General features: G+C 41.6%; 1 protein-coding gene across 2 annotated transcripts; it reads right to left on the bottom strand.

Moving 5' to 3' along the window:
* Positions 1 to 1,463: 1,463 nt before the first annotated feature.
* Positions 1,464 to 13,390, bottom strand: LOC102695944 (glutathione hydrolase 7). Of its 2 annotated transcripts, none has more exons than XM_006639577.3 (16): positions 13,078 to 13,390; positions 12,211 to 12,627; positions 11,351 to 11,577; positions 10,812 to 10,963; positions 9,788 to 9,905; positions 9,356 to 9,423; positions 8,594 to 8,667; positions 8,164 to 8,357; positions 7,731 to 7,818; positions 7,128 to 7,255; positions 6,860 to 6,954; positions 6,305 to 6,457; positions 5,953 to 6,070; positions 5,210 to 5,347; positions 4,730 to 4,829; positions 1,464 to 4,142 (listed from the first exon to the last, which is right to left on the bottom strand). In XM_006639577.3, the coding sequence occupies exons 2-16, from the start codon at positions 12,428 to 12,430 to the stop codon at positions 3,979 to 3,981; spliced, it is 2,037 nt and encodes a 678-aa protein (XP_006639640.1). In that variant the 5' UTR covers positions 12,431 to 12,627; positions 13,078 to 13,390; the 3' UTR covers positions 1,464 to 3,978. The 2 variants fall into 2 exon arrangements, with proteins under 2 accessions (XP_006639640.1, XP_069035599.1); XM_069179498.1 differs by having other exon boundaries at positions 13,109 to 13,390.
* Positions 13,391 to 13,913: the final 523 nt, after the last annotated feature.

Below are 13,913 nucleotides of genomic sequence, written 5' to 3'. Positions count from 1 at the left end.
TCAATCTCCTCCTGCTTCCTGGCATGAGGCGTGTAGTGTTAGGCTGCGCAACTGGCGTAAACGAATCGTTCAGGGCGTCGTGCAGATTTGTCTTTTCGCTTGCCGTAGTTTCCGCCGATGGCGGTGATCTCTGAGCTAAGGAGAACAGGGGGAGAAGTTAGCTCCGCAACAAGGGACGAAGCTATTGGTTGTGAGCTGCTCTGAAACTCAGTAAACCGAAATTCTCTTTGACAAAAATCGAACCAATAATTGATTTTAGTAGTGAAGGATTTATTATTATAGCAGAACAGGGGGGTACGACTTAGTTCTGCATTTTTTTTTTATTCGCTGCTACACTGTATAATTTATTACCTAATAAAAACACGTCCGACGTTACCTTGTAAATTCACACTTCCGTGATGTTTTGTCGCTTCGCCTGTGTGTGTGTGTTGGCGTTGAGCAGCAAGAACAACATTTTGTTAAATTAATGTCTTGCGCACGCAAACGACTTTATTTCTTTTTGCACTTTGCTGTTAATGCTAATAATTGTCGTTCTTATCACTCGCAGCACACGAAAGAATCACAGACCGAACAGAAAATAGAAATGTTCCGTCCTCCAGCAGTATCAGCGCACTTCTCTTACCGTGGCCTGATACAGTAAAACTAGTTTAAAGAAATGCATGATTTCCTGACACTCTTTACATTGTCCTTATTGCTGTAATGGGTTATAATAATGGCATAGTCGGATTTATAACGCCTTATTTTGCCCACATGTATACAACCACTTAAACCAAGTTATACAACCGGTTTTCGGCAAATACGTAAATCATGATAAAGTAATGGAAATAAAAAAAACTAGCCACAGCATATGCCCTGATATAGAATTGTTTTAAACCCATCACCTGTGCATTCCAACATCGACATCAACCAAAGCGCATATAAATGCATATACTATATGATATAGTGCGTATAAATCATAACTACGTACAAAACCACAATGACCTTGCCTCACAGTTTTTGTGTTTCATTCTAAAACTAAAGCTTGGGTACCTTATCTGTGGAGTTAGCTTGGTCTCGCATCACACCCATGGGTTTTTGTGAATTATCTATTTCTCTCCCAACATCCAAGACACACTGGCTAGTTTAAGAGGGTACCTAAATTGTCCATGACCCACTTGAGCCACTGTGTGTCTGTACCTTGCAATAAACTAGTGTCCTGTCCAGTTTATAGACCTGCCAGTTTGTAGATAGCCTTCCGTTTCTGTTAATGGATTGTTGATGTGATTTTGTAACACAATACAGTATTTCTAGATAGTATTACTGTGCTTTTCCTGCTTAAGTGTTTTGTTAATTTCAGTAAAATATGTAATTACTCTTCACACTGCTAGTTTGTAATTAGAGTATAGATTGCTCAAAAGTAAGAACATATGCTTGTGAAGAAGGCAAACTTAAGGTAGGTAAAAAAAACTACATACTACAAAACACACAGTCTTGACATGTTTTATTAGAAAATCTGTTAGACCTTGTACATGAGATGAATGAACATTGACTGCTGGCAACATCATAATCTTTTAAGCATTATTTTATGGCAAAAAGGCATTTTTAAGTGTCAGCTTTATTAAAAAAATAAAGCGTCATCCAGTTTTGTGAACTGAAGGTTAGTAGCCTTCCACTACAAGAGTACTGTTATAAAATACAGTACATTGACACCTAGTTCATTCAGTCGTCCCTTTTCTTCCATTAAACTTGGCTTCTTTCTGATTGCTAAATACACATGACTAATGTGCAGAAGAACAGGCTGGGCAAACAACAGCACTAACATTTTGATATAACAAAAGATGTTCTGTTTTGTAATGCAAATGCAACATTACAGAATGAACAAAATGAGGAACGGGATTGATCCAAAATGGGATGTAATCTTTTTTGGATCAGTATTAGGGCTACAGATAACAACAGCAGCCAGAGCAGAGCAACAGCTGCTCAGAGCAGGAGTAGCGTATGAGAGGGTACCAGCAGAGAACCATCGATTTAATTGATCCAGAGATTTCTGAATAAACTCTGTTCAGCTAATTGACATGATGAACCTTGTTAACACAAATTCAAATATGACCTCTTTTTCAGATCTGTGAAAAGCTGTGTGTATAAGCAGAGCATTCAGAAAGTTGTCCTAGACATCTAATTTCTCACAATTGTCCTGTGATTTCTGCCTAAAAAGGGAATTTGTACTGTAATGGTCCCTGTTGGGTATGATTGAAACATTGTGTCCTAACGGTATGACTAAGCATGGCATGTCCTTCAAATGTACAAACTGTTAATCTTATTGTTAATCTAACTTGTAGCCCAAAAGGTTTCTCTTTCTTCCTTCAATTTAACAAAATTAAATTGTGTCTGTGTTTCATATAGTCGCAACCATCGCTGAACTGGGCCAGTAATCTCAGTGGAGTACTGTACGTTTGAAAAACAAGAGATCTAAATAAAGTGTAATCTCCAGGAACTACCCTTATCCCCCAACAATAACTGTATATACCACAATTATATTAAATCTAAGATAATAATTCTCAGAGTGATAATATCAGATTCTGACAACATACATTAAAACGAATACAGGGGTGATCACTACAAAACACATTACTTGTGATATCACTAGTTCATGTCCCACTGCATTTATTGACTAGAACTCTACTGTGCCAATTAAGCAGAGGGTATAATGCAAAGTAAATCCAAATTCCTAGGTTAATGTAAGTCTGTCATGGCTCCTAGTTGAACCATGTACAGTACAGTTTTAGTGTGTCAAAGATTAAGATATTAAAGTATGCTGTGTTACAGTGAAAACAGTACAGTAATGCAAGCTCCTTTATGGCACTTTGACTTGGTTACCTGGCTGGGATGGAGAATTAAATTGCCAACTGCATAAATAGTTTCTTAATATTTCTAAATTATTGATAATTTCTGCGGTAGACTTAGGGCTTGACCTTAACTGATCTCCAGATCTTAGTGGCAATTATTAACATAATCAGGGAGTCCTGTTGCATAGCTGACTTCAAGTAAAAATTACTAGTTACTAGTTTGAAGAAGAAAAACCGATTTCCTATTTTAATTGTGTATACATAAAAAACTAACCATGTAACATTACAGACATTTCTAATGTTCAGTGTAAAGTTAGGGTTTTTCCATTCATTATACAAATGTTATGAAACCATAGCCTGTCAAATGTTTGCATCTCTTTCCATGAAAGTCTGCTTTTATACCTATTGTTTCAGTCTGCAAACTTTTAGCAAAAATGAAACTTCATTCTCAGGTACTAAAATGACATCCTAAGCATACTGTACCATCACTTCAAATATTGCATTTACAGTGTACATTCAAAGCATCCTTCTGGACATTTCTACCGGCAGTCAGCTACGATACCTTACATTCTGTTCTACTGATAATTTGCCAAAATCATCCCGTAAGTGGCACAAAATGAAGCAGTACATTACATTACAACAGTAGCGGGACGGATGTTTTAAGCATGTCATGATTCAGTCATGTGAATTTCCATCTCCAACAGGTCCGGCCCCGATCAAAAAACCTCTTGGACAGATTTTAAAAATTGACCTTCTGAATTCTGAAAAGCAAAAAATGCACTTTAGATAAAGCTTCGCACTATCATTACGGACACCTGATGGGCGCACGGCGGATGACAGGAAATTCTCAGCAGCACATGACGCCCCTCTTTTGATACAGGGCAGGGTGGAAGGAAAGGGGGTTCGTGTCAGTTCTTGGGGTTGGCCTGCATTGATGGTCAGTGGTATTTACAGTGTAGCAAGTGAATGCTTCTGACTAGACAAGACTGCAACGGTGAAACTGCTGTGCAACATGCCCTGTGAATCTGGCAAGAATCTACAATAAATATCGAATCGTGCACCTGTCTGCAGGATTAGGCGAAACAGCTGGCCCCTCCCTAAACTTGCTGACACTTCATGCTCCCCCCCGCCTGTGACCGGACCCCCTCTCCCCTTAGGGGGTGGTAATGGCAGAAGCATCGAGATTTCGGGGATCCTTCACGGCGATCATGAGGTCATTCGTCCTCCTGGTGCCTTCGACCACTGACAGGACGTCTACCCTCTTGACATTGTGTCCCTTAATCTGCAGCAACTCCACGTCTTCTTCGGGGAAATCACCTTGGAGACAAACCCACAAAGGGAGTGTATGAGATATACACACAGAAAGGCATTTAAATATTTTATGATGTGCTCAGGCATTGCAGCCCATACTGCCCTGACGTTTTCCTACAAGCAAGTAATTGTACTGCAGCGTTAACCCAAACTTTAAAAGCGTTATAAGCATCCATTACTTCAGCATCAGAAAGTTGCTCACTTCAAGTAAGGGTGGCATCAACCCCAATCCTATGCCAGAAATGTAGGGCTCAAGATGGGACTACACACAACATGGGTGCCATTCAATTATAAGGCACTGACACACACCAGGAGAAATGATTAATTTAGAGACAACAATTAACAGAAAAACTGTGCCCACCGAGGGTGGAAAGACGTCAGACAAATGGCTGCAGAAAACTCCCACAATCACAGGGAGAACACACAAAACCCACATAGAAGGCGTCCCAGCCCAGAACTGAACCCAGGGCCTAAGAGCTCTGTGGCAAAAAGTTTTTCAAAATTCCAATTAAAAACACACTCTTATCTTTTCCGAGCAACAACAAAAAAGAGGATGCTGTAATCCCTAGAGTTTAGAGAGCATGGGAACTCACTGTCCACTAGGAGTGTGCTGTTCTGAAGCTGTGGATGAAGCCTTCCGAAAGACAAGCTGTCATTGAGGTTCTTGTGGAAAGACAATATATTCATCAAAACCTGCAGACGTAAACAATAAACGAAATTAGTCCAGCTCCTCAAATGTAGGAGGCTCCAGGAAATTCATTTGTCTGAGTTTTGAATAGGCTCATTTGAACTGGTATTTATTAATCCAGAAAGATTACTAAAACCATTAGGTAATAGAATGTGAATTTCAGTATAATTACTCATTTTATAAGAAATGTATTTTTATTTAAAAAAAGAAATTTATTAAATATGTATTGTATGAAACATTAAACGGCACCTGCTGTAGGCTTTCTGCATTCCCTCTAGTGCCGTATGAGACATACTGTACATTTGAAAGCAACCTGAGTAAATCTGCAGCTGTGGTTTAAGTTACTGACACCCAGATTTCTACATCCAACAGACACTGAGCTGACCTGAGCGATGCTGCTAAGTGCTCTGTCTCCGCTGGAGGAACCCAGGGACAGGTAGGTGCCACAGAACCCCAGAGATGGTCTCACCACAGTGGGCAACAGGAAAGACACTGGCCTCTTCCCGGGCTGAATACTGTTCCGCTGTAAGAGAAACCCATTAAAAGACTTTAACTAACATGGGCAAGCAGACCAATGCAACAAAGCATGCCATGTCTAAAGTACTGATACAGAGACTGTTATTGAATTTTGTTTCACTATGTCTTCAGAAAGTCCTGGCAATCCAGACCCCCCCCCCAGAAAGCATAAGGTATGTAGTGGGACTGTAAACAGGACTGCTTTCTCCCTGGATGGGATAGTGAACCATCGCAGGGACACAGATAAAGGGACAATTCAGAGTAGCCAGTTAACTGCTTATCTCATGGAGGGAAATGAAAACCTGCACTAAAAGTCACACTACAGTTCTGTGGTTTGTGTGTCCTGCACATATAGAAAAGTCTATCTACTGGCATTAAAGGTTATGTAGTTTACACGGCACAACTCTCTCATCATTTATGCCAAACGTGATTTCCCTTCATGTATGATTTGTTTGAAAACTCTTCTGTATCTGCATTATGGAGCTCGATATCTGCGACTGATGGATGCACATGTGCATGTCTATTTAATACTTCTATAATTAGAACCAGATCAGAGTCAATTGTGAAAATATAATAATGTGATACTTGGTGATTGTGGAAGGGGGACTGTACCGGAGCAGGGGGAGCAGAACTCTGTGTTTTGTTTGGCCAGGAAAAGTCCAGCATCTGACTGTTCAGGAGAATTCCAGAGGGAGTCATAATTCCACTTCCAAAGGGACGGTTTAGAGAGCTAAAATTACAAGACAGGAATATTTCTTATTTCAGACAGATTCCTGCGAGAACACACACACTGTCTGCCTGTAAAGGCAAAACAATATTAAACTCTTCAGTGTAAGCTGTATTTAGTCTTGTATGCAAAAAATAATAACCAGAGTCACTTCTGCTTTCTGCTTGATTTCAGCTTTCAGCAGCACACATTCATCCAGTAAAAGATCTGGTGTAGTACTATTGAACAAAAACACACCTCATAACAGAGACAATGAAGTCGTCTGATCCCATGACCAGAACCTGGCTGGTGGCTCGTCCAGTGTCCAGAGAGTAGTAGGGGACATACTGGTCAGGAGGGAGTGTCTGAGAGTCACTGATCTTCTGGCGAAGCAAAGCCGCCTCAGACTTGCTGGAAATCAGAAACAAAGGCCCCTTTCACAATCATAATAAATCTGCAGGCTTCCGTTTATCCGTGAGGTTTCTGCAACCTCATTCCCAGTCCCCAGTGACACAAGTCACTGAACTTAAGAGAAGAATACAGTACTCGGTGTATGTCCTATATGAATTTAAACGATGAATAAACAATAAGTATCTATGAAACAATAAATAACCCATTTAGATTACAAGGGGAACATGCATAGTTCCCACGCTAAAGTTAGCAGATAAAATGCCCTGTGAATTACAGGAAATGTTTCAAAAGAACTGGAGCATAGTGAAAGCAGTGATTTAGCTTGCAGTGGTTACCCATGAGGAGGTTTGACTACTCCCTCATCAAGCACCCCCAAACCCCCCCGTCAAGCACAGGACTTACCTTAACATCTGTGACACTGCCTCGGTTAAATCACCAGAGGAATCAAACAAGGGGTCCCCCAGATTGCTAGCCTGGGCTAAAGCTATTTTCAGGGACTGCAGAAAGAAAACGCGGAAAGAAAGAAGAGGAAAAGGGGAAAGGATTAAAGCTCTTCGAGTTTCAGCAACCTTCAGGTCTGAATAAGAGAGTTTTTAACCAGATGAAAAGAGTGGAGACCCGGCTCTTGCTTTCACATAGAGCAAAGAAACAACAGTCAGCACTGCAGTACCTCTGCCATCCAGTGGTAGGTGCTGTTTCTGGGGACTTGGCTAGTGATGTTGAAGCCTTCCAGAATATTGAGAGCAGCAATCAAAGCAGCCCCAGCGTGTGGTGGAGGAGAGGCTAAAATCTGATGACCTGCAAAGGTAGAAGAGGAAGGAGATGTGTTACAATGGTCAATGCGGGAAAAAATAAACAAAAAAAAAACCACCACGAAATTCAGTTCACTTCATTAGCATTCCTGATCGACTGCTCTGTGCACTCTTTCATAGACAATTGTGTTTCTTATTTGTTTCATACATACGCAATTCCGTTTTTACAGCAGCACTCGGTGAAGCATAATCTCTTTTCTCTCACTCTTTATACAGCACTATTTAAAGTAACTTTGAGAGATTATTTGGAATGTTGCTATTTAAAAATAAACCGTATTATTATTCCATAGGAGCAATGTACATCACACAAGGTACAACAGCAGTATCTGCAGCAGGGATTTGAACCTGTAACCCATCAATTATGGTCCTGATACAGTACGTGCTCACTGTGCTATACCATTCCCATCCTGTAAACCATTAACCTCTGCAATTGTCATTTCATGCAGGATGGTAGCATTTACCCTGGTAGAGACCCTCCACAGGCTGCTTTAATGCAGTGCTGTAGTTTGTGAAATCCTCTTCTGTAAGAACTCCATCTCTTGCTTGTACCTAAACAGAACCAAGCATATAATGAAATATAAATAAATATAACAAAACACACAAAACCATAATGGTTTCCTAGTTTAAAAAATCAATAGAATGTAAGAAAACTTTAAACCTGAAACTTCTAAAAAAACAGGAGCAAAAGACAAGACTTTGAAGAGCAGTTGTACAGTAAAATGAAGCAGGTCAGACACTTAACCACAAAAAAAAACTATACAAAATCTCCAACACTTATGATTTGCTCTACATTCAGATTTTTGATGATCAGACTTTTGGATACAACATTTTAAGGTTTACCAATTCACAAACAATCTCTGTAGAACAAGGAAAGCACCTCTGAGCCTTACTTGCCTCAGCAACTATTTCCTGAGTGAGATTGCTGTTGTAGAACTCAGATATCCCATTGGCTGCAATCAAATCCAAGATGGCCGCCAAGTCTAAGCGCCTCATGAACAGGCCTGGAAGCACTGACTGCCCCTGATTGACAAAAATCTCCCGAAAACTGTCCGACATGTTCTGATCCTTCACTTTAGACAGAGCGTCCGCTGGGGAGAGGGAATAAATTAGAGGTAAGGTGAAAAAAAATTAACAAGAACTGTTTCTCTGGTTCTAAACAAGACCGCTAAGGCCTCTAGCATTAAAAGACTAACAGTTTTACAGGCTGACAACCAGAAATGCCCGCAAGAATTCTAATTTGCTTCTCGTTTGTTTCTTTTTTAGCTTGTTGAATCCGAGACCTGTAAGATTTTATAAGGAGTACAGTATGGTGTGCTTCCCTCACCTAGATCATGAGTGACATTAAATCCATTTCTTGCAACATCTGCTGCCATAGTCACCACCTCTTTCCAATGCAGTCTGGGAAAAAATAAAAGGTTTTAAAGGAAAAGGGTTATTCTTTTATTTGATTTCTTAGGATTATTTCAGTACATTTAGATTTAAATGGAAACTCAAACAAACATCCAACAACTTTAGATCAGTTACTCCTATTGTTATGCAAGCAGCTTCTAATATCTTTGTAATCTCTGTGTTGTTCAAATCCCCCAGTTTAACAATCTGTGTTGGAGTTTGAAAAATCTGTCTGGCTTTTATTCATTCATGGCACAGGCTGTTTAAACCCATCTCTAAGACCGACTTTGCTTTCACTACAAATACATCCTGCTGCCTGAGGGGATTATGAATCTCTAGTGCTTCAGCAGGTGTATTTGCGTGTGAAGATAAAGCAAGTTTGGTCTTGGGAACAAAAACATTTTAGTGGTCAAGAGAAAACTAAAAAAAAAAAGAATTTTCTTTTCCATAGAAATTTACATTTTGTGATTTTCTAAGAAACATTGTGGAATATGTACATATTTCAACTCCTACAAAAAGCAACACTTCTTCTAATTGTGCAAATGTTGAAAGATATACATCACTTTACTAAAACACATTATAGCTTTTTCTATCATAATGACACTAACTAAAACACTGTTCTTTTCATGGGAACAAAAGTCTGTCCCCACTCCTCTGCCTTGCAATGCTGGATATAGCCACAAACGAAGCATTTTACCTTCCATATAACTGGTGTGCTTGGTGCATCCCTCTCAGCATGCCTGGGACTCCAACTAACAGTCCAGGCTGAAATTAAAGGGAAGAGCTCAGTGACTAACAGAAGCTTTGAAAAACCTTATTTTTTTCCACATATAAACTCTTTACACACTCCGAGTGCTGCTCTGCTCAGAGGCTTCTTTGGCTAAACAATAAGAAGACAACAGATTTACTCATTTGCATTACTCAAAGCAAATATGTGAGATTGCTTGTCCCTAAATTCTACCAGAACGAACGACTTTGAATGTTAAAACGGTAAACTGAGAGACGTGGAAGCTATCCATTCAAGGATTAACTGGTAGTGTCAGTACAAAGCCCACATTTAAGACAGCAGTCCCCTTAAAAACAGAATACACTGCGCTCATATTCGCAGCTCGTGACAAGATGATTTTACTTTCTGCTCCAGATCGCCCTGAAACATCTTCTCCTGGATGGCTGAGGGCGCCGTCTCGCGGAAGTCAATCACGCGGCTTTCGTTCTTCCGGATGTCATGAACCAGCATCACTCCGCCACTGCAGAGGGCAGAGAAAGAGCAGGTGACCGAACGCCAGCCCAGCCTGTGCCACCCCACCTGCCAGCTTGCCTCCTCTCACTGAGAGGATCAATCGCTCAGTCCCGCCAGTTGCTACAATCCCAGGGGGTCTTCACTCCCTTCCCACAAAATCTATATTGGCACACGCTCAGGGATGCATTCCAGTTTTCCCTTGAAAACAAGCCGGGATAAAAATACGATGATGATGCACTCTGGCAATGTTTTAAACTACAGTATGCACACAGGAACAGCACACTGGAAGATTCTGGTAACTATTATTCATTCACAGCTAATCTTTGAAAGCCCTCTCTGGCCTCTTTTTGAAATCCCAAAAGATAAGATACATTTCTTGCCACTTTTAAAAATGTGATCACAAGAGCATGTTAACAAATTACTTCTTTCTTCATCGGTACCACCATAGGCATGATGCTCAACACAACATGACAGTGATTTCACATGAGAACATTTAGTACTCTTTTTGTTGCTAATACCTTATTTATCCAAAGATAAATACAGCTATTTATCTATTATGTATAATCTTGGGTACAAAAATTTTTTGAACCTATTTGGTCAACTACAGAACAAACAAGACAACTTTTTAAACAATTTATATTTTGTGCATGTTTAAAGAAAATTACTTATCACAGTAGTGTATTTCAAGTCCCACAAAAAGACACGTCTTGAAGAATATTGAGAAATCTGGTCAACAATAAGTCTGGGCAGATGGGTGTGTACACCCACAACCCTTTGTGTCAGAGTTGCAACACTAACTCAGTTCCGGGAATGGTTGGAACCAATCAGAGTAGTTGGAATGCTGACATACTGTATGACAGAGGATCCACGAAAAACACAGCCCTGTCCAAAGCGCCACTGGAGCTGTACTCACCCCCCTATTCCCGAAATGTGTGGGTTGATAATCCCCAGACAGAGAACTGCAGCAATCGCTGCATCCACAGAGGAGCCCTGCTTGCTCAGCACCTCTGCACCAAGAGACGTGCATTGGCCCACATCTGTCACCACAGCACCCTGATTGAAGATCTGCAGAGAGGAGAAAGGGCACAGCTCACCAGTGGGCTTAGATAGTGCTGGTGCCCAAAGGTCCACACATGGAGATGACAGACTGAACGTGTTGGCAGTGTTTGACTATTCCACTATTCCTAAGGCCAGGATGGGATTCATTTATTAGCATCAAAGATATTAAGGAATGCGTAGGTCTTCCAAAAGAGATTAAATTGATGTTGATTAGTCAATTATGCTCTTGCAAAGCCACATAGACTAGAAAGAAACCAGAAGAAAATAAGGAATGCAACATTAAAGAAATTCAGAAGAAGAAATTGCATTGTATTTGTAAAGAAATCCCACTGCTGCCTCCCTAGTTTGGCAGGGTTAATGACTGGGAGAACCGCCTGTCAGTCCTGAACGTGCCTGTGGGTCTCCGAAGTAGATCTGCATGATGAGAGCCACAGTCACCCCCGTGGCGAAGGTCAGGCAGGCGGTGATGATGATGGTCAGCCCATCTTGCCTGCAGTTGCAGTCCCCAGCCAGGGGGTCACGCTGTGTCTCCCGCAGGGGAGTCAGGTCCTGGCTGGCCAGCTCGGAGGAAGAGGAGGGCAGCCTCTGCAGCCGTGCGGTCTTCAGGAACAGATCTGGGTCTGTCATTGGAGGGGGGTGGTCAGGTCAGTCATATGTGTTCAGCCTAGAGCGGTGCAGAAATCTGCAGGCTTTTCACAGGAGAAGAGGTCTAAACACAATCTATTACAGATGACTAGATCACCACCAACCCACCAGGTTGTGTTGGTTTTGAAAGTGGCTACCCACAGTACATCCAAAGACTATTTCTGTCACAGCAGTATCTTGGTAGGCTTTTCTGCTGCTTTTTATGTTATTGCATATTCAGTCGCAGTTTTCAAATGGATAATTCGGACTGGTTCTGCAGTACGGGATGTGAAACGCGTTTTTGTAATGGCTTCATGGTGTTCATTAGTATCTCTATAGCACGTTACAATTCCGTAAGAGATATGTACTATTTACAGAACTGAACTGTAGCCCTGGAAAATTCAAATTATGCTTCTAAACTACAACAGAGTCTTTGTATGCTAGAGCCACGAGATTTAATGTTTTTCCTACATGATTCCCCAAAAATATTTAAGTAAATTTGAGTTAACAACTCCTCCGAATACGATAGCGATAATACAGACGCAGCGCTATGATAGTGCATTTTTGTTCGCCAAGGAGACGCTAATAGGGAGATCTTATGACGCGAAATATACACAGTCCGTACGTACCTGTGTCCTGCTCGCTTAGAAAGTTGTCGTCCTCCTTTCGGGATTTGATATTATTATCCGCGGAAAGGGCATCGTCCTCCGGCAGTCGAGGGAAGCTTGTGATGCTCATGTAATCCACGGGGGAGTAGACACTGCCCAGCGTCGTTTCCTGACTAACGTCCTTCTCTGCCATATTACCGCTGGAGTACCCGGCTACGGCGTCAGCGGCAGGCGTGAACATGAGCAAATCTTGCGTCTCCTCAACGATGTACGGCCAGCACCGAGCTACATGAAACAGATCTGCCGGACGGGCTACACTCCTCCACGGGCCTACTCCCTTTTACTGAGCTGAAATCACAGCCCCAGATCAGATCAATAAAGATATTTACAAATTCGCCAAATCCATTCCATTATTGTTCATTATTTCCATTTTCAATCCTGCAAAAAAAAAGGGGAGGTGGACAGTAAAGACACGGTACCGTTTCGCATGCCGTACAATTCACTATGGACAGAAATCGGAATATTCAAAACGCCTATCTAAAAATGAATAGATTTCCAAATGACGCGTACACACTGGAGAAGTGATGTACATGGCGCAACCAGTTCAACCTGTGTGTCCGCTCATAATTCAATTGGTCTCTAGTGCATTATCACCGCGCTCCTACTGCGTTGGGTGATGGCGATTTCGATCCGATCTAATACACAGAGGAATTTGTCAAAGATCGCATTTTGTGCGACGGAGGACTGGCACCATCCGATGTGGCAGAGGATGGAGACGAGCCGGTGGCACCCGGAGATCGTACTCCTTTCATTTCATTGAGCCGGGCGCCACCGACGCACCGTCCGTGCTACCGACACAAAAGATCGCTCGGCACCGTCACGACTTACGAGCACATGTCAGGGCGATCCTGTTGCAGACCTGGTGGAGTTTGCTCCTCACTTTTGTGCTGGATTAACTGCGGCTCTTTCGCGTTTGTTTGTTTTTTAATACAGGGTCTTCTTGCAGCCTTCACAATAAAAAGCCGGGGATCAGCTGACATCACAGAGAATATGTCACCGCCTTAAAGGTGCAGGACTCTAGGAATTCCGCGGAATGCAAAACGAGTTCAACAGGAGCATTTGGTTTGTACTCCTCACCTGTGTTTGAACAGGATCCCGTAGCTAAAAAGCCCGTCTCAGGTTTTATACCAACGGGACAGAGAGCTCAGACAGGATTTTACTTTATGCTGGCACCTGCAGAAACCACGCTAATATCGTAACTGAATGTGTCTATTAATACCCCCATTAAAAATAACCCGACATCCAAGTAATGACCATAAATCAAAGAAAAGTCTCACTCTAACAATGATAAATAACGACGTTAGCATTGGCAACGATGATGAACAACTTCTATGCAGACAAAAGTCACAACGAATTTTTCATTGCGCACTACCAGAATAGTATACCTATGGGATGCAGGTAGCTCGCATTAAGCGTTCGTTATTTGCGTGATGTTGCTAAACAGGTTTTGTGGAAACCACACGAGGCAGGTCCCTATCAAATTCCCAATATTCTAGAAAGGCCGTGTCTTTTACACACCTTTAGTAATCCTATTTTCACCTACACAGGACATATCACAATGCTACTTCATTTCAAAACACAGCCGCGCCTCTGGTGACTCATTAAAATGACAAAACCTGCTGTAACCCGACAGACATATAGCAACGAGCGGTGCAGGACAGAGT

The sequence above is a fragment of the Lepisosteus oculatus genome, chromosome 16 (assembly GCF_040954835.1).
Source record: "Lepisosteus oculatus isolate fLepOcu1 chromosome 16, fLepOcu1.hap2, whole genome shotgun sequence".
Taxonomy (NCBI): Eukaryota; Metazoa; Chordata; class Actinopteri; order Semionotiformes; family Lepisosteidae; genus Lepisosteus; species Lepisosteus oculatus.
The sequence above is the reverse complement of the archived record's forward strand: the minus strand, read 5'-3'. Positions and strand labels throughout refer to the sequence as shown.